Consider the following 19,928-nt stretch of genomic DNA (forward strand, 5'->3'; position numbering starts at 1 on the left):
CCGGTTAATGACACCTGCATGATTGTAATTTCCCGCGATCAGGCCACTTCTAGAAATATTTTGTTGTTAAAGGTGGAGTTATCGTAAAATTAATAGAAAGCTGGATTTTGCCCTCTGTTTTCCACTGTTTGCTAACCAGGAAAGATTCGTTTATGGTAAGTAATTATGATTTTTGGTACTCTTTTCTGTCATAGGTTCCATGTTTTCCCACCATCTGTAGTTTGTTATATCCAGCGTCCAAATGTTTCGACTTTTAATTCACAAAGCGTGCAAAGATCAGATACTTTAAATTTGCATATGGCTTCCTTTCTCGTCAATTGTTGCGAAAATCGAAGGGTTGGCGTTTCATGGCGGTGAATTCTTCTAACAGCTCATTTGCTTTGGGATTAGCGATGTAAACCCATTTTCATTAAGCTTACAGCTTACCCTTTTGAAGAAAATTCGGCTGCGATCCGCGTTCTTGCTGCCTTCGGTACAATTTTGTTAATCACAAACGATGAAATTTTTAGCCATTTTGCTGTTATGTTTTTTAGTTTTATGGTAATAGTTACCAACTCATTTAATCTAATAAAAGAATAATGATACAGTGTAATTGCTCAAACAGATACCTGATTAAAGAAAATGATTGTTCTCTTCTTGTTTTGATTCAAATGTTGCCGCGGGTTTTTCTTTAATTGATGGTTTCTGATTGGCTAGCCTTTATCCGCATGCGAACGTTCGCAAGAAATCTACCCTTGCGAACAGGTCAAAATCGCATTGCGAACGTTCGCCTGTGAATTTTCAGACAAAAGATCGCATGCGATTTGCGATTTGCGAATGAAGTGGAAATGGGCCTGTGGTGATATTGCCATAAATCAGTATTTTTTGGAGAGAACCTTAAAAATCGCTCTAAATATTCAAAACCAATTATGATTGGATCGGTTGTCCAATTATGGCTGGATAGTATACCAATCAACTGAGAAATGACAAATGAAAATGAACGACACGAAATTTTCTAACAAACAGTGTTGTTTTTGGTTAGTTCATAAATTTTATAACTGGGACCAAATGAAATTAAACTAAATTGATAAGGAACTAGCCTGTGTTCATTTAACACATTATGTGGGATAAATTCAGTTCAAATGTAAGGCTATTTCATGAAGTCATTCAGATAATGTTCTATATTCTTAAAAAAGATTTATGATGTCATCACTAACCTCATTTCAATTCTCCCTCGCAATGGTCTGAAAGAAATTGGGCTGTGATGGGAGCCGAGCGGGGTTAAATGAAGGTTGGGGAGACCAACCCAGACCTTTTTGAAACTACGCTGTTTAGAACACCGAAAAGTGCCCTATTAAAAAATACTGACTTCTTTTGTGTTAGTTTGAAGTTTTAAAGTTACTATGAGCAGGGACATAACTATTATGGATGTTAATATACGGTGGTGTAGTGCTATCAAAATAACAAAATGTTGCGAAAAACAATAGTGAAAGAAGAATTTGCCAATTTTTGGCATCAACATGGGGGCCTAGCCCCCCTGAGCCCCCATAGCACTACATCTCTGTTACTATACATTCTAAAAAACTAATGGAAAGATTGAAAAAGCAACAACCATCTTGCAAAATTCAACCAAAAGTTTATTGAATAAGATAAAAATCCAAGAGCAGCAAAAGGGATTTCGTGTCCGCTCGTTTTTGTGTACGAAAAATGAGTACACTATGTTTTGATTGAATCTCAGTATTGCTGACAATGAATAATTGAATCTTGCTTAGTTCATGTCTAGGCAACCAAACATAACATCATCATTATCAATGTAATTGTACTCAAACCTTTCTGCTAATCAATATATGCCTACACAATGGCATGTTTTCTTTTATTAGGTATTAATGATCATGCTTATAAAATGATCATGCTGCTTGTCATTCACATACAATTTTAGTGTAGCCGATCCGCTATAATGAGAACAATTAAAAATTCTGTAAAACGTTTATAGCAGCTGGAATAATATGGGGAAGGAGCTATGGCCCCTGCAAGTCCAATGGATTTGCGGTCTCAGCCATTAGCAAAGTAGAGGAGTTTCAGAAATCTCAAAGCTTATGCTTGCAAAACATTCCTATTACCTTCTCATAAGATGGTTCATTATATTTTTCTGAAATTGGCCCTAGGAGAAATATAATAAGTGAAATTAGTCTAGAATTGCTGCTTTGTGGCCCAGATCCTAATGATGTGCTCCTTTGTCGTGCCTAGGTTTGAGTATACCTAAATGAGATGCTGTTAAAAAGGCAAGAACCTTTATACGGAGAAAGTGAAAGGGTGAGTAATTTCGCCGTCCATAGCCTGGCCGGGAGTGATTCACAACACTGGACCCCATAAGAAAATTTCATGTTGCCACGCCCTTCAGTCTCCCGGAGAACAAGGGAAACACCCCTTTTAAGTACAATGGTTGAAAAAGTTTTTTAAGGATTTTTACAAGAATGTGCAAAAAGATTTTATATGAATCAGGGACATGTGGACATTTCTCTGCAATAAACTTTCAGGCGTTGATTTCGTATAACTAGCTGAAATACTAGCTTTTTTGCATTATAAATAGATCTTGTTACTTTATTACGGGCCCCATCGGAGCTCGGGCCCCGGACTTTTTGCTCCTCCTAACCCCCCTCTCGACGCCACTGATACAGAGGCGGATCCAGAGTGAGTTCCTTGGTGCACAGAACTCAGTCAGTTTTCCAACATATAGCTAAAAAGTGCTGCCTGAAAAAAGTAATGCTCAAACTAAAAAAGTGAAATTTAAGTTTTATCGCAGTCTCTTCAAAATCTTAAAATTGCCAGTTTGATGTAATTCGTTCGCCCTTTTCCTTCCTTCTTCTCCTTCGTGATTTTGAAACGATTTTCCAGACGCTGTGGAGGACAACAGCAGTCAATCCTAGAGCTCGGAAATAAACTTTTAGAACTCGGAAATAACCGTTGTGTACCTCGGAAGTGAGTGAATTGAAACAATGAAATTTTTGTTTGGAACACGGATGGAACTCAGTCAAAACAGCATCTGGAACTCGGAAATGATACCATATTTGTAAGAGAGCTGTACAATGGCCCGTAGTTGATTGGCTTCCTATAGTTTCTGTTCTATTGTGGAACTGCCAAACATTGAATTGGAAATGGTGACTGCAGATGTCTTATACTCACGACCATCGCAGCATTCTATCAAATTATATTAAGCGTTTGAGATAAAACCAGGAGATATCGTTAATTTTCAGGGGCATTAACTATCTTGGTTTTAAATTGCAGTCTTTTCAGTCTTAAATGGCACGGGAGACCTATGTTCAGACGGAGCCCTTTTACGACACAAGAGGCACTTTTATAAGATTAAAAATATATTTGTCAAAAGAAGAGGGCAAATCATTATTTCTTGAATAAAGCCGAAGCACGTGCCACTTAGGCCTATCTAGGCCTCCGTTGTTCCTACGCCACTGATGTATTCTATTTCATGTTATCTTACGTTAAGTTTGTTTTGTTTCAAAAAGTAGCTCTTTAGCACTTGGGACTTGAAAAACCTTTTACTAAAGCAGTTAAATTAACGAAATGAAAGATGGGTACTTTCCTTAGGCATATCTTATTGCACGAAAATAACGGGGGGGGGGGGTGGGGCTCTCTTTCGATTAGTTTACCTACTTAAAGAGCTCCTCCTTAATCAGTCAATCTTAAATTCAATCATGTAAAGTATTTTTTTATTTTTTTTAGTATTGTTAGTTTTTAGTTCTAAGTGTTGTTATGTATCATAGTTGTAGAGTTTTGTGTATGAATTGTATTTAGGATTGATTGATAACTAATGAAACTGAAACTGAAACTTAAGGTGAATTGAAAAATTACGCGTTGATTGAAACCCCATTAATTTCATGACCTCCGTTTTTTGATCCCACTTTAATTTGTTCTTAGTTTTTCAAAGTTATTGAAATAGCCGGATTTTACGATTATATCTTGAATATATTATTGTATCTGAAAATGAGGATAACAGAACGCGTCCAAAAAACGTAAGGACCGGAAGGTGCTCTTTGCAAAAGTTCTATTAAAAATGAAACATCTCTCATAGTTTTAAGTAAAGTACTTGAGAAACTTATAATACTTTTTATTGCATTTGAATGTCCTCATTATCAACTGTTTCCTCTTGAAATACACCATCTTCGTCATCATCTTCATCTTGCTCAATTTCTAGTACCTTTCGAGTCATCAAAACACTCTCTGATCAGGAGCTACTCGACCTCTTTCACTTGGCTCAACTAACGTGACTGCTACCTTTATTGGAATCACCAGTCCACTTTGGCTTAAGCCTTTTTGTCATCTTTTTTGTTTTTCGTCTGTACTGAATTAGAATGTGTATATTAAATTAAATACCATTTTAGTATTTGAATTTTGTTGATTCGCATAAATTACCACACGTTTTGAAATCCAATCGCACAAGTTTTCTTAATTTGTAATCACATTAATTTGTTCCGCATTATTTGGTGTACCGCGTTATTTTCGTGTAATAGGGTATTTCTTAAAAAATGCGCGTGTTCTGTATCCTAAAATTGTGTGACTAATCTTATCAACTCAATTACAGAAGTAAATATTATGGAAAATACATATCAAGATTATTCAAAATGATATCATCCATATGGCGTGACATCACAGGACACCTGGTTTCACTTCCCGTTTAATCAATCAATCGCGATTATTTCCACGAAATCCAACACATTGACAGGTGTTTTTAAACCCGTGGGTTACGTGGGATAAACATATGATAATACGTAGGATAAACCCGTGAACTCAATGGCGACGAATTTTTAGATAGAACCCGCTCAATCAATATGATAAGGCAGCATTGCTAGAACTTTGTTCAAGGAACAACACATGCTAGTACAAACAGTCTTGGAACATCCTCGTCACACTAGTAACAATTGTGGGACCATATGATCAGTACTTGAAGTGCATGAAGGTCTCAACTCTGTTGCATAAAGACACAAATATTTTCAGCGTTGTTGCATGAAGAATTCAGGGTAAGGACGTTAAAATGCAAATTGAAAATTTTACTTAATTTCCATTTTCAAATAATTTTTCTTATGTCGAATGTTTTCCCAGATTGCTAACGAATAGAGCAGCAAAGGTCTAGAGGAAACAGAAAAATAAATTGGTTTCAAGAAAGTGTTCCTTAAAAAGAGCATGAATGAAATTTGATTTAAAAAACTTCAAATACACATCCAATGGAAAATTGCTCGGCAGTTGTAGTCGAGCAAAATTCTAGAACACCACTTTCACAAGAGTGGAGTTCACTGCTACTTCGATTCGAGGCAACACTGGAGCAGATGAGGTAAAGGAAGTGATGGGGGACTGCACCAATTCTTCCAATATAAACCAATTAAGTCTGTATTTTAATCAATGCGGCGCAAAAAAGTTTCCATAGAAGCAGAGCCACTGTGAAGTTACCGAGCTATCATTACCTATGGCTTGCCCAATCGTATCTTTAATTCTCAACAGTAAATACTGATATTCCTCAATTTTCAAATCTCGTTTCGCTCACATACCACCCACACTTCTTTTTCTTGTTGGATTATACACAAATCAATTGCTATATTACACAATAGGCAACGCGTAGCTAGTTAATCGATGCGAAATTACATATTTTCACAAATCTTGTTTTTCTATCAAAGTTTAGGTAACACAGGCAAGTTTATGTTTATATTTCGCAGTGTACAGTTTTAACTTTCTAGCAGAACAGTTAACTTCTCCAAGTTACTTCGTATTTTGAGTTTCCATTCTTTCATGGCACTTATGACAAGATAATTATTATTGATAGGACAGGACACACCCCCCAAAATGAGCTGTCCAAAAGCAACATTTCGACACCCTGTGACAAACTCTTGCACTTTAACCGTGACGTCACAACGCGGAAAATACTTCAAACAATTAGAAATATCGAAGTGTTCTAGGACCTGGTCTCGCTGAATCGAAGTTTGTGCAGAATCCAAAGTACTTGCTACTAACAGTTTATTAGGAGAAGATCGTTCATTTGTTATTGATGTTGAAAAGACAATCGAGGCTTCGAAAATGATGCTGCCAAAGCTAGAAGTGTAGGTCGCCTCCTGCTTGGCCTGTTCGCCTAGAAGGTCTCGGACATATTTTTTTTCTGGTCCGCTTTAAATTTACTACACTGAAGAGATTGAAGGTAATACTATGATTATCTTTGCATTATTGCAATTTTTAAAACTAACTATTAATATACTGTGTTTGGGATCATCAAGAACCGAGTTGATTAAGCCACCGGCAAAGCGTCTTGGGTTGTGGACAAAAGCGGCCTGGAAGTATCCATCATAGGTCATTAGCTCATGAATCCAAAATCCTTCGAAACTTTCAGTTTTATCGTAACGGTTATAGCATCGAAGTTCATGTTTAACATTTTCACTAAATGCCTTCTTTCCACAAGGTAGTCTTTCCTTTCCCCCCTTATCTGGGTTGTAGCTATCTCATTTTTCAAAGGAACTTCGACATTCATAATTAATTAAGATGTTGTGTATTTTTCGCAAGGCCTCCGGTAATTACCAGTCAAGGATATCAAGGATATGATATCACTTGAAACTTTCAAGGAAATCAAGGATATGATATCACTTGAAACTTTATATTTAGCAGCGAGAATTGATCAAATCACGCCAGCTTCCATGTTCTTTTCATTTCCACTGTGATAATACAAGTTTCATGATACATTAATTATATTTCAGTATTTTAATGGAAAAGGTTCTACCTCACCCAGATTTTCCATAATTTTGAACTCATATGTATTCACACATTTGTCGCAAATTTTTGCCTATAAGTCACATGAAAGTTTCCAATTATGTTCACTAGTGTGGCAACATGCTACATGCATGAAAAGTTGACATTTGCTTTTGTCTTTTTTGTCACATCGTTCAACTAGATATTGGTAAAGCTTTTTAAATCATTTTTCTATTTTGTCTAGAACCCACTGAGACAATAATCTAAAATGAAAGATAGCTTATGACCAAATTTGTTAATAGCAAAACGGGAAAATTGAATTTTAAATACTTTAAACATTTCAAATTCTGACTGTAGGTACCTGAGTTTGTATTCAGTTGTCAGAGGAAATGGAGAGAGTTCCAATGAAAAACATAGCAGCTAAAAGTTTATTAGGTGAAGGAGTTTCTCATGCTGGATTTGTAGTCAAACCAGGTGGAAGACTCAGATCAAGTAAGTTCTTTTTTACGTTGCTCTATTTTGATTTTAAATTGGCATTAGTATACTTTTGTTCACTGCTGAAATATTGATTCTATTGACATTTGAAACATCTAAATTGAGATTCAGTAGACATTTAAATTGTGTTACTATAAAAGAGAGAAATGTTGCACTTTGTGTATTCAACACATCCCCAGCCTTCTGCTGGTTTTTGTGTATTGCAAATTACATGAAATATGATTTTCTTTGGCTCCAATATCTGAATGTATGCAAAAATTTATATCCAAAATATGCAAAAATAAAAAGAAGACTCCATTCTTGTATGGATGTCATAAAGGGCAGCAAATTTGAAGTTTGAAGAATTTCCTTGAATAAAAAATAAAGTCTTCATGCAAGATAGTTTCCTTGTTCCTTTATCTAGATGTAAAAAGTATTTTGTTAACATATCTACCAAGTTCTTTGTTTCAAATTTCATTGTTATGCTCAAATATGCATTTCTAGAAAGCTAGAAAAATAGTGAGCCCATCTTGTGAAGCAAACTTCATGGTTTAGTGCTTTTGCATCTTTGTGTAAAAAGAAACCTAAAAAGTTTATTTTATTGATCTGAAGTTGTTTCTAGTTAATTGAATGTGTATGTATTCTCCTATTAGATTACTGGAAGAATTAGGGCTCTGGATATCTATAGAGAAGCTGAATTCTTTTAAAAAAGCATTGAGGGCACCATTCCTTTTTGGAAAACATAGACAGAAATTTTAAAGAGAAGAGAAACATGTTAATAACAAGGCCGGGCCACAGAAACGTCTTATGAGCATCCAATTAAAGGCATTTCCAGGCTTCCTGTGAATAAATTAGCACAAGTGCAGTATTTTGCACCCCTTGACTGCTTTAGGCATGTGATGGAGGGCTATTGATGTTTTGTCTCATTTCTACAAAGGTTTAATTACAAAGTATCTGGAGACTTCTAAAACCTGCATTCTTAAGTCACTTCTTCAGTTTTCACACAACTTTAGCAATAAATATCTCTGGTGGCAAAACAATAAAGGAAAGCTTATGAATATTGCCAGGGATCTTTACTAAATTTGATGTTGAAAATATCTTAGATGCAGTTTCCGACAATCCCTCTTGCCATCAATCATGGTGGCAGTCTTCATGAAATCCTTAAAAATGTTAATATTTTGGCCCCCACTTTCAATCATGTCTTATCAAAAGGGATATGTAAACAGTTTTGAAAACGGCACATTTTGAAAATGGCATGATTTGAAAATGGTCCGATTTGAAAACAGCACAAAATGTTCCAGTGCAAACGCTTGAAACAGAACAATTCTATTGCAGATCTCTCTCTCTTGGAATCCAGAATGCTATCATTCTGTTTCCAAGTGTAATCCTTGAAAATTTCATGCCTTTGTCGCAACCTGCCATTTTCCAAATTTTTCTGTTTTCATATGAGAACAATACAACATTGAATAATTTGTGGAAGAACAGGACATCCCTGTCAGAAAAATATGCCATATTGCATAAGCCCTTCTGGGGAGGGCTGTTTAGCATTCCATTGCACCCCGCTTATCCTAGCTGGCGGTAGGAACTGGATACTGAAGTCACTGGCATAAAACAAATGGCATACAGAAAGCGAGCTTTTCAGCCTGGGCCATCGGCGCATGCTTTCGCATAAAATCTGCAGTTCCTTAGAATGATGGGTGCCTGATGATCTGATATTTTGCACACAACTTGCACCAAATATTTGTTACATATTGCTTATTGTCTTGGGCTTAAATATTATAGCCTAAAATGTAAGAATCTGCCGTAGATGTAAGAATAAGATTTACTGGACTACTACTAGCTCGATGCTACCGTCATTTAGTCCGTGTTTGATTGCATTCAAATGTCGTCAGAAGAACTCTTCAAAATGATTATGGTGACCCAGTACGGTGGACAAGACTTGTAAAACACATAAAAATAAAAAACAAAACAATTTCTTGTTTTTTGTCACCTTATTAGTTTCCAGCTTATTGGTTAAATAACAAACAAATGATTACAAAAATAGGCATGCAATTAAACACAATCCTCATTTTGGGGGGGGGGCCTGTACCAGTGTGTGCGAGTACGATTGCATGCCGTTCCCGGGAAGGCCTGCATTTCAGATTTATTTCTTCTTTTTTCTTTCAGTGCAAACAAGATATTTGATTTTAAGAGAAGGATGTTTATATTATTACAAGGATTTCAAATCATCAAAGGAGCAAAATGCATTTTGCATCATTGGATATGAGTGAGTCACTTTACTTCAACTTGTATGGGTTTGGCTGTTAGTAGCTAGAGTTTATGTAATTGTTCCTATAACTGTTTTGGATTCCTCTACTCATACTTTCTGGAAAAACTAATAGCTAGAGAAACAATTCTAAATGCTAAATACGTTGCTAAATTTGTATTGATTGCCTTATTACTTTTGGTATCTTTTTGCTTTTTATAGAACTTTTTTATATAAATTGATTGCACTATATTGAAAAACAATCATTTTTTCAATGTTCTTGTTGATGAAGAGCAAAACCTGCATACACTTCCCTCCTGAAAGAATCCAATCAGTTCAAAGATTGATTGCCCTTTTGAATAAAAACAAATTCAGGCTGGTCAAAATGACCAGTTTTGATGATAGTCTGTTATCATTCTTTAAAAGTTTTTGCTCTTTCCCTACAACAAAAAATCATTTACTCTTGTTTTTTTAAACCTTTTTAGCAAATATTAAAGGAAGCAGTCTGTGTGCATCCAATAATATTAGCAATTTAAGAATAGCTTTTCCAATCATTCTACTAAAATATTATTTCTAGCCGCTGTTTGTAAGTCATTCTTTCCTTTTTATTGTTATCATCTTGACAACCCTCACAAGATTTTCCTCTTTATCAATTAAGTAAAGTTTTTGACAAATAAATAGTTCAAAAGAAACTTCAAAAAACTCTCAAGAAATTCATAAAAGCTCTTTAATTAAGATGGTCTTTGAAATTTCTAAACAACATTTCTAACAGCAGATTGGCAGCTAGATAGGAAATTGTCCGTACACTTTCTTGAGGGGGGTGTATTTGTAATAGTAATGATCACCAAAGGCCTTGTATCAAAACCATGCTTCCTGCAAAGGACTTGGGATATTGCCAAGTTAACCAAAAGGCATGTAGATGCATATTATTCTTAAATTTTCAAAGTCTCAGCTGTGGCTTGATTCAAAGGTAGTCTAAAACATGCCAAAATAGACAAAGAACTATATATATATCAAAAGACTGTTTACTCTTTAATTGTTTAGAGAAAGATTTGTTTTAACAATTTTGATCTCTATTAGCCTTAGATTTATTTTTGTCATGAACTTTGCAGAATGGATTACTTGTATTGTTTCTTTGAATAGAGAGGATTGTGTTTCTGGACTTTGGTCTTTTGTTTTGTAGAGTCAAAGCAGATTTATCTGAGAATGGTGTCTATGGTATATCACTGAAACCAGAATCCTTTGGAAAGAAACCTTTTTATTTTTTGGTTTCCTCAAATGATGAGAGAGAGGTACAGAAAGTCCATTGTTTCATTAACAATTTGTGATTGTATTTCCTTTCTCCTGTGATTGTATTTTCATTTACAATTTGTGATTGTATTAAGGAAATGGGAGTGAGATGCTAAGTCGAAGGCAAAAGGGAAGCCAAGCTATAGATTGACTTGTTTGATTTGGTATGAGATCACACAAAAATAGTTTCACACATAGAGCTGATAGTTGTCAGATTGAATTTTCTTGCTTGGAATCACTTTGGTAGCAACACTGAATTTTATCACTAGGTAAAGGACCCATTGGCAGAAAAAGAGTTGTGATGTTATTTTTCTTGTTCAAAGTTGACTTAACCACCATTGTGTTATTTTTTTGCTTGTACCAATTTCATTGCTTTATATTGCAAAAATACATTCTCATAATTTTTTCAAGAAAGCAGAAAACCTTTAAATATCATTTATATACAATGTTATGTATTTTTATTTTGGATTTCTTCCAACTTCTATTCAAAATCAATCTACCTTCCTATCATTCAAGATTATCTAAGGTTAAATCAGAGGCAGCCCTCTTCATCCAGAGTGTGGCGTGTGGGTGGTAATATGGCCTAATTGCCCTCATGTTTGCTTAGATCACACCTAATTTGTCTAAACATGGTCTTATTTCATTATTATTTACCAACTGAGAAAAGTGCATTTAGAAGGTTGTGGCTTTAATATTTTACAAAATAGGGTCTGAAATTTGAAAAGGGTGGTTTCCAGAATTTCCCCATGGGCTATGCCCACGGACCACGGCCCAAGTAGGGGGCTAGATCATTACAGTAGGTGTAAAATTCTCACACTTACAGTCCCTTTAATGTAAAATTGTATTTGGCACATGTTTACATGGCTACCACTGGCCTATGTTGCCATTAAGTTTGACTTGTAGTTGTGTTTCTTTCGTTAAGACGTGGATAGAGAAGTTAACACAAGAAATGGGGAGAGTGGCAGCTGATGGATGGTATGTTTTAATTATCATCAAAACAAGTTTGCGATTCCTTGTTAAAAGAAATGCCGAAATGATAAAAATACTTGTTGCTCTTTTCTCCAAAGAAAATTTTTAAAAAGTGAGCTAGATTATAATTTGATAATTTAGAGAAACATGCATGATGCGATTTTACACTATTAGGTTGCAAATATGGGATTGATTCATAAACAACATTGGAGGCTAAAAGAGTGGAGACCTCTAAATTCTGTTTGCTTAGTGCATGAAAATGTTATCAGTTTAAAGAAGCAACCTCCTATGTATATTTGCCTTTGACATCGCCCTTTCTTTATCTTTGTACAAATTTCGAAATTTCTTGGTATGCATGTTGCCAAAAGAAAGAAATTTGAATTTGAATTATAAAGATTATTGCTTCTTATTCTTATAAATTTTATACATTTACACAACAAATAAGTATATCATTTTATCTCTACTGATGCCATTTGTGAATTGCCTCCCATTTTTCAAAGCGAGTCCTACGATTATTGCCGTGATTCAACTGCACCCATAGAAGTACAACATGACTACGAAAAAACTGACAATATAGAGACATTTCATCCACCAAAACCTGCTTCAAATGCTGGGCAACCATGGATGCCAAGACCGAAAGACACGCCGCCTCGACAACCAGAGGCGCCTCCACCAATAACCCCAAAAAGGTCTGGCATGCTACCGGCAAGACCAGTCAATCTTGGGATTGACAGAAAACCTAACCCATTCATGCCGAAATCGTTAGCTCCGAAACCGCCAGCACCGAAACCCCAAGCACCGAAACCCCAAGAAAGGACTATGCCGCCATACCCGAACCCTAATTCAAAACCAGTTCTACCGGTCGCCCCCAAGCCCGCGCAATATCCAAGGCCGCCAGTCCCTAAAAAGAATTCAGATTTATCATGGCATAGTATCTCAGAAGATATATATTTAACAAGGAAGGCAGCTGCTGACGCGTTGGCCCAAAAACTGAAGCAAAAAGATCCAAAGGCTCCTCCTGGCTATGAGATTCAACGTTTAAAAACGGAAGGTATGTTGAAGACTATGGAAAGGGCTGCCAAAGAGGAATGGGGGGGGGGGGGGTGGGAGCAAATTGCCCCAGGGCCTTGAGGCTAGGGGGCCTCATAAAGGAACGAATTCCATTTTAAGAATGAAATTAATCAAACGCAGCAATTAAGATAGTAAAACGTTTTAAGCGATTGGAAGAAGTGACTGCGAGAAATATTCTGAAATGCATTTTAAGCCAATCTGAAGGGTGTGATCGCATAAATTTGCTGCTCGATCCGCCGAGGGGTTTCGGAACCCAATTTTATTTTGTGCGGTCTTGATGAATTCCTTAAACTTAGAGTTTCTGTGCTTTCCCATAGCATTGAAATATTGTACTGAAGCAATAAAAACCAATTTTAACTATAGATAACTAGACCCCCGTCTTTTTTGCACACGCAGCTAACTTTTGTAGGACGCGTATACTTGATTCAGTATGCCAACTATGCCAAAAGAAAAATATATACAAGATAAATAAGAACAACATAAGTAGAGAAAATATGACTTTATTGTGCTAATTAATTCATTTTTTATTCAACTTGTTGGCGATTGTGATATGTCTCGCAGAATCTTTATTTTTTTTAAACCAACATACTGATAAATTTTCCCAACGATCTTAAAAAAAACGCTTGCAAAATTTTATTTCATTTCTTATTTTATTTTATTTCATAATATAAGCGAGAATATGTTGCAGAAGTTTCTCCCTTGCCCATTTTATATCCTTGTAGAGGTGGGTTTTTATTTGATAAAAACTGGTGACGAATCTTCTGGTTTGGCTAGGGATAAGCATTAAGTAGAAAAGGCTGGCAGTAATATCTTCCAGTTCCCACGTAGGGGGGGGGGGGGCAAACTATTATTCAGCTTGCAACAGGATGTAATCAATAAAAACTCTGAATAAACTTGATAAACTTTTTCTTGGTGATTTATCGTTAGTCTAGCATAAAAAGACTAAAACACGCGTTTAAAGCCTTTTCTGAAGACTTCCCCATTTTAGCGCAACATCAATTTCTCTATATTACCGCTGCCCCCATGATACGGCTTTTCGCGCCACGGCGGTTGTATCGATCGGTGCATTTAACAGGGAAACAATGAGTGTTTGCACTATAGCAAACAAGTGCCATTGGTTAATTAGGACACCCCAACCAATCTATATTTCAAGACTTGATGTTACTGGAACTGCAAAAAGTAACCAGTAAGGCTGAACTATAAAGGCCTGTGTTATAATTCAGAAATGGTAGTTTGGTGTTCGGTCTAAAATTTAGAATCAAAGCCAAAGCAACTTTGAAAACCTTTAGTAAACATGATACCTATTTCTTCAAATGTTTTAACAGCTTTCAACATCCATGAGTATATATTGTATATTCTATATTTTAGAAAATGGCGATGTAAAATTTTATGACGTCATCATTGATACAATTTTGATAAGTATCAATTATTTTGTAGGAATTGATAGTGATAGTTCAGATTCAGACGATCCAAATGGAAACCAAATTTCTGGTACAATGTAAGTACAAGTTTCTAGTTTACAATTTCGAAAGCTTATTCTTATCGATATTCTTATAGAGAATATCAAAATATTCCGTGCGAAAGTTAATTATTGACTTTTATATATCCCTGTAAGTACAATTAAACATTTTAAAAGATGGAAAGCTAAAATTTCTAGTTTATGTACTGTAAATTATTTGTTGCCCAGTATTCTACTGACAAGTGGGCAAATGAAAGGTCAACGAAAAAAGTGTTGTTCCTAGGACAGTTGAAAATGAAGTAGTCTGAGGCATAAGGTTTTTTTACCAAAGAAGCAGTCTTGAAAGGATTGTTTTTAAACTTTCAGATATCCCTATCAAAAATTAGTTGATACTACAAAGGTTTACTGAAACCTCCAGTGGTGTTGAGAAAAAAGTTTTTGCTCGACCACCTTTTTGATTCTGCATTGCAACCATTGACACAGCCAAGACACCAACGTTCACTTGATGCCTATTTTTAAACTATGGCTTTGGCCACTGTGTATCTTTCGTGTGTTTTTAACAGTCAGGTTTGAATTTAGCCAGTATAAGGAAGGCCTCCTGATCAGTGGCGGCACTAGCCATTGGGCTCTGGGGGACAGACAAATAACTCTAGGCCATGTCCCTTTTATTGTCAAAAAACGCCCCTTTACCAACAGGGAACACCAAATTAACCAAAAGGGAACGTCATTGACTAAATTTTAGTCATGTAAAGCCAACTTTAAAATCATAGAATTACATCACAAAAAAAGACGTTGCCAAAATATTACCCCTTCGCCAACATTTTCTCTTCGAATTTAGACGAAATCCAAAATTGATCCTGCCAAGATCGGGGGAAGTGTCCTCCTATCCCCCTGTGGCGCCACCATTGCACCTGATTGGTTATCTTTGCTCTAACACGATTGAAGGTTGGGAGTGAGAGAAAGCATATTGTGTTCTTATTCAGTTAATTGAATCCATTATCTCAATTTTGCTTTGATAGGCTGCAGAGAGGAAAGCCAAGTGGCTGCAGTTCAAAGAAGAAACCTGTAGATCCTTTGGGGGTACGGATGTTTATTTGATACATTCAACTTACCTTTTTTATATAAATCAACCAAGTCTCTATGTAGCAACTTTTACCTATCACTTAGAAGGGTGGATAATTCTCTCTCCCGTGCATCCGGGACGACTGGCTTTTTTTACGGGAGACCGCTTATTGTTACACAGAGTAACTGCCGGGTGACCAAATTTTTGCTGGAATTGATTACCAGAGTTCCACTTTGGGAGGCCACAGACCGTATGCGGGAGATCACTGAAAGAGTCTTTTGTCTCCCACAGGGGCCTGCCTTTTAAACAAAATTGTCCACCCCTTCGCTATCCTCTGGAAATTTCCCAGTAATTGCTAGGGTTACGCCAATTAAAAATTTCTTCCAATCAACCCCCCCCCCATAAAACTAGTTCTCTGTAGTAATAACTTTGAAAAGAAAAATTGATTTTGACTCAAGGTTTCTCGATCATAAACTCCTTCGATGGTTGTTTACTCGGCTATTCTAATTTTTTTAAACATTTTCAACCGGTATTGTTGTTTTGCTTTAGGTATCCCCAGATGACCCCGATGAAAAAGTGCTCCCACCCTCTGTTTTTCAAGATTCATTCTCAAGGGAGACTTCTGAATGGTGAGTGCCAAAGTCTATATCTGTGTAGACAAATGATGAAGTTATATTTTCGATCATGCGTTAAAGACTCATTGCTAACAGTGAGCCATTGCGCTACGCAAGCATCCCATAATGCATTTTAAGACAGTCTGAAATCAATTTTGGTTAATTCGTAGAAGTTTACTGCCATTGATGGATCGTCGCCACGCTCGCAAAGGCCCATTGTTAGCAATGAGTCTTTAATTGCACGCCCAGCTAAGTTGAAGATTCCGACACATATGGTCTGGATTTCCAATAAACCGTGAATAGTCTCATTTAAGCGATTTGAAATTTAAAATGTTTGGCGGTGCAAAATTTGAAATTTGCTATGAAATTAAATGAAATATTTTAAAACACACTAAAGCGTTTCTGCTGACACTCCTCCGGGTATAAGACGTTATAGTCAGTATAAAAAAGATCTTTTGTAAAGATTCCCTCCTTTCCTCACCAGGATCTCTTAGAAGCAACTCATTTTAAAGCCGTCTCAGCCACTTTCATTTTCCTGGGATGGTAAATTGAAAGCGATCTCTTGCTTTGTTATTGAAAACCGCTAACCGATATTTGGGTTAAAAATAATTATTTGGGAAGTCAGAACTCTGAACAAGTGCAGAGCTAAAGTTAAACTGGCATCACTACGGCAGCGTGATGTAAAATTGCTTATCATCTAGAGGCAAGTTAAATTGCTGAGAATACAAGCTCTTGAAAATTTATAATTTCATACAATTTTAATTTCACCTTGAATATATTTGCTCTAATATCATTGCATCTTTCTGTATTTTAGTTTGAGTAACTTAGTAACTGTTTGTATTATTCTAGCCTTCTGAGAAGCATTGGAAAACAAGGAATGTACTTGATTCGTGAAGGAAGGACCGGGGTAAGTCAGACGTTTTTCTTGATTTCCATTGATCCATTTGGTGTTACATTGTGATGTTTAAAACCCAAGTTATTTCGTATTCACGTTACTGTGAATTTCAGCTGAGCGATGCAGCATTTTTGTAGTTGAAGCTGAAATCAAAAGCTAGCTAGTTCTGCCTAAGATTGGAAGGATTTTTTATCTACATGGCCTAATATGCTCTTAGTTAGGCCGAACCTAGGATTTGGTCGGCTCCTGTGCGGAAATGCAAAACGAATTGAACTAGAAGCTTCGGATTTTTGAATTTTCCCTTTTTTGTATGAGACGAAATGCAAAGATAAAAATTTGGTTTTGATCTTTTTCCAAATTGATTTTAAGCCATCTATAATTAGTTTTTACACTGTCACATCACCTTTATTTTGCTTGATATCAATAAGAAAGCCGAGCTAAGAATGTAATGTAAATAATGGAAGGAGTAGTGTAATCCGTGTTATATGTCGTTATTTAAAGATGTATTACTAGTGTTGTAAAGTTGATGATACTAGCAAGTTTATTTGTGTTTTAGTTGAAAGTTATAACAGTCTTTCTCGCTGACGCATGTAAACACTATCAAGTATTCAGCAAGAATGTAAGTTGTTTATCAGCTGTCAAATATTTCGTTTATTGCAAGTCCAAAGAATGCATTGAATCGGATTGTCTAGTTTCCATACTGCTCGACCTGATAGTCATAAATAAGCATGATTAATAATCATAAACTAGTATGATTAATTATTTCAAGTAGAGGGTTAGGGTTAAGGTAAGGGTTAGGGTTAAGGTAAGGGTTAGGGTAGACTAATTAGGTCATCAGGTCGAGCAGTATGGAAACTAGACAGCTCCGCATTGAATAGGAATCATTCAACTAAAAACCTCTTTTTGAGTAATGTCTCTTTGAGCTTGGGAGTATTTCTATTTGATGATGAAAGTTATGTCTGTTAGAAACTGTTTGATACATTAACACTGGCACATTCCCAATCACGTCACTTGGGTCTGGGTCTTGGTTCTAAAATCCATAAAACAAAGGAACGCACCATTAGGCAATTAACAAGCTCGGGTGTTTTAATGGCCATGTGTTAGATAATTGCAGCGGTGTTAACTGAAATTGAACTTCTAGAGGTATATCATAGCATTCTCTTGGGCTATGTAGTCAAAATTCAAAAAGTAATTTTTTTGACGTCATCACTTGCCACTCTGTATGCTCTGCCATCACTCATCTCGAAGTCGAGAGGCCATTATAAAATATACGTCACTGTATATACAACAACGGAGTAGAAATATAGTTCATACTTGTTATTCCAGGGTGTACTGTTTTTGAAGGAAGGTGAACCGTCTTTCAAGACTCTGCCTGATCTGGTGCGTCATTACTTGAAGAGCAACCTCCCGACCTGTCATCACACATTAGAGTTGCCTTACAGTTGAAGACAGACTCAAGTAAATTTAATTTGAATATAATCAGAACCAGCATTTTGCTAATCAAATTTCCTGTTTGATTTTTCTTCCTTAAGGTAAATCTTATTTTCGCGCACCTTCGCAGAACTTGAAAGCTGTGTTTCTCAACTGTAGGGTTAAATTTTCAAGATGCTCTCGTCGTGTCCACTTTTTCAAATTGTTTAAACAATTTTTAATTCAAGTTGATGTATGTATTTTCGACGCGTGATGGCAGAGTCAATTTTCCGATGTTTTTTTCAGTCCTTCAATTATCATAAACTGAGTCACTCACGTCATGCGAACTCATTTATGTTAAAGAAATCGTCGAGAATTAGCGCGGCGTTGCCGATTGGAGAACGTAACAATCCAACAAAATGCTTTTAGCTGCGAACGTGTGTCAGGTGTCCATTTAATTAAGATGTATTTATATTATGGCTTAATAGATTTAGTAGTATTGATTTTGTAAGTTCTAACTTGAGAATAGTATAGGCAGGCTCCTATTTAATTTTGATTCCTACACTGGTTGCATCATTTTTGTCTAAGTTTATGCCTTCTTTTTGACTCAATCGATTGAATTATGGGCAAATTTTAGATCTTTTAATTATTTTCTGATTCACATAAGCCTCTTTCTTATTGTTTTTACTGTCAGTGCTGTAGAGTCGTGATTAGAACATTCTGAGCGTGAAGGTTGCTTTTACAGCCACTCGATAAATCTGTATTTTGCATGTAAATGAATATTGCATTGAAATCTATCACCTTGTGAAAATATTATGAAGCTATTTTGCATCCTGTTTAAAACCATTTAGAATTACCTAATTTCCAGCTTTTTTTAGGCTAGCTAGGGCATAAGAAAAATGCACAGTAAACTCTCATTTTCCAAAGTTCTTTTATTATCGTGCTAATTTAGAAAGATCTACTGTCTTCTTTCACGTTGCCACTTAGACAGGGTTGTTTTGTATTAGGGAGGGAAGTTTCTCGCTAATCATGATTTATTAAACCAGTTAGTTTTAGGATAAGGATTAATTTTCTTGTTTTGCTGAAAAATTTAATTTCAGCTGAACAATTGCTTGTTTGAAAGGAAATCATCACTTGCTAGTTTTCGTTTTTATAACTTGCAAATAATGAACTGGTAGAATTATGCTTGATAGGAGAGGATGCAACCTTAAAGAAATCATTGCCGTTAACAGTTCTATTTTTGTACCGTATAAATTTGTATTGTATTTGCAGTAGTAGTATTGTAATTTTTTACAGAAGTTGCACGTTAGTATTAGTAGACTTAATATAAAGTATTTTTGTAAACTTATGTTTGCATGTATTGTCTTAGAAGTACTTTTGATGTAGCCTGTTGTCGTACTTGTTGTTTCTTGATCTGGTTTTTTAAAAACTTGAATTTAAACAAAAAGTACTTGATACTCGTGTTCTGTGCTTGATTTTATTATTGTTTTTGGCTTCTTCATTGAATGAATAATCTTAAAGCTTAAAACACACAGCAGAAAAGCAAAATTAAAGCGCAATTTGTTATAATGGCATGCAAAACCATGTTTGTTTTGAGTGCTCGATCCGGTTTAGACATTTACATTTGATAAATGGGTTATGAAATTTGTGATAAGTACTAAAAAGTGAGAGATAACGACAATTCTATTTTCGTGAAGAATAATGATTACGAAAAGGTC

General features: G+C 35.8%; 1 protein-coding gene across 3 annotated transcripts; it reads left to right on the forward strand.

The window, feature by feature from the left end:
- The first annotated feature begins 9 nt into the window (after positions 1-9).
- On the forward strand, positions 10-19,503 carry LOC135696332 (uncharacterized). 3 transcript variants are annotated; one of them, XM_065215704.2, is made up of 12 exons: positions 10-155; positions 7,078-7,212; positions 9,361-9,460; positions 10,623-10,731; positions 11,652-11,704; positions 12,199-12,749; positions 14,207-14,267; positions 15,248-15,308; positions 15,841-15,920; positions 16,755-16,812; positions 17,357-17,419; positions 18,127-19,503. In XM_065215704.2, the coding sequence occupies exons 2-12, from the start codon at positions 7,110-7,112 to the stop codon at positions 18,244-18,246; spliced, it is 1,359 nt and encodes a 452-aa protein (XP_065071776.2). In that variant the 5' UTR covers positions 10-155; positions 7,078-7,109; the 3' UTR covers positions 18,247-19,503. The 3 variants fall into 3 exon arrangements, with proteins under 3 accessions (XP_065071776.2, XP_065071775.2, XP_065071774.2); XM_065215703.2 differs by lacking the exon at positions 10-155 and adding an exon at positions 3,644-5,012; XM_065215702.2 differs by lacking the exon at positions 10-155 and adding an exon at positions 5,810-6,178.
- Positions 19,504-19,928: the final 425 nt, after the last annotated feature.

Source organism: Rhopilema esculentum, chromosome 14, assembly GCF_057945365.1.
Source record: "Rhopilema esculentum isolate cy_ngs chromosome 14, ASM5794536v1, whole genome shotgun sequence".
Classification (NCBI taxonomy): Eukaryota; Metazoa; Cnidaria; class Scyphozoa; order Rhizostomeae; family Rhizostomatidae; genus Rhopilema; species Rhopilema esculentum.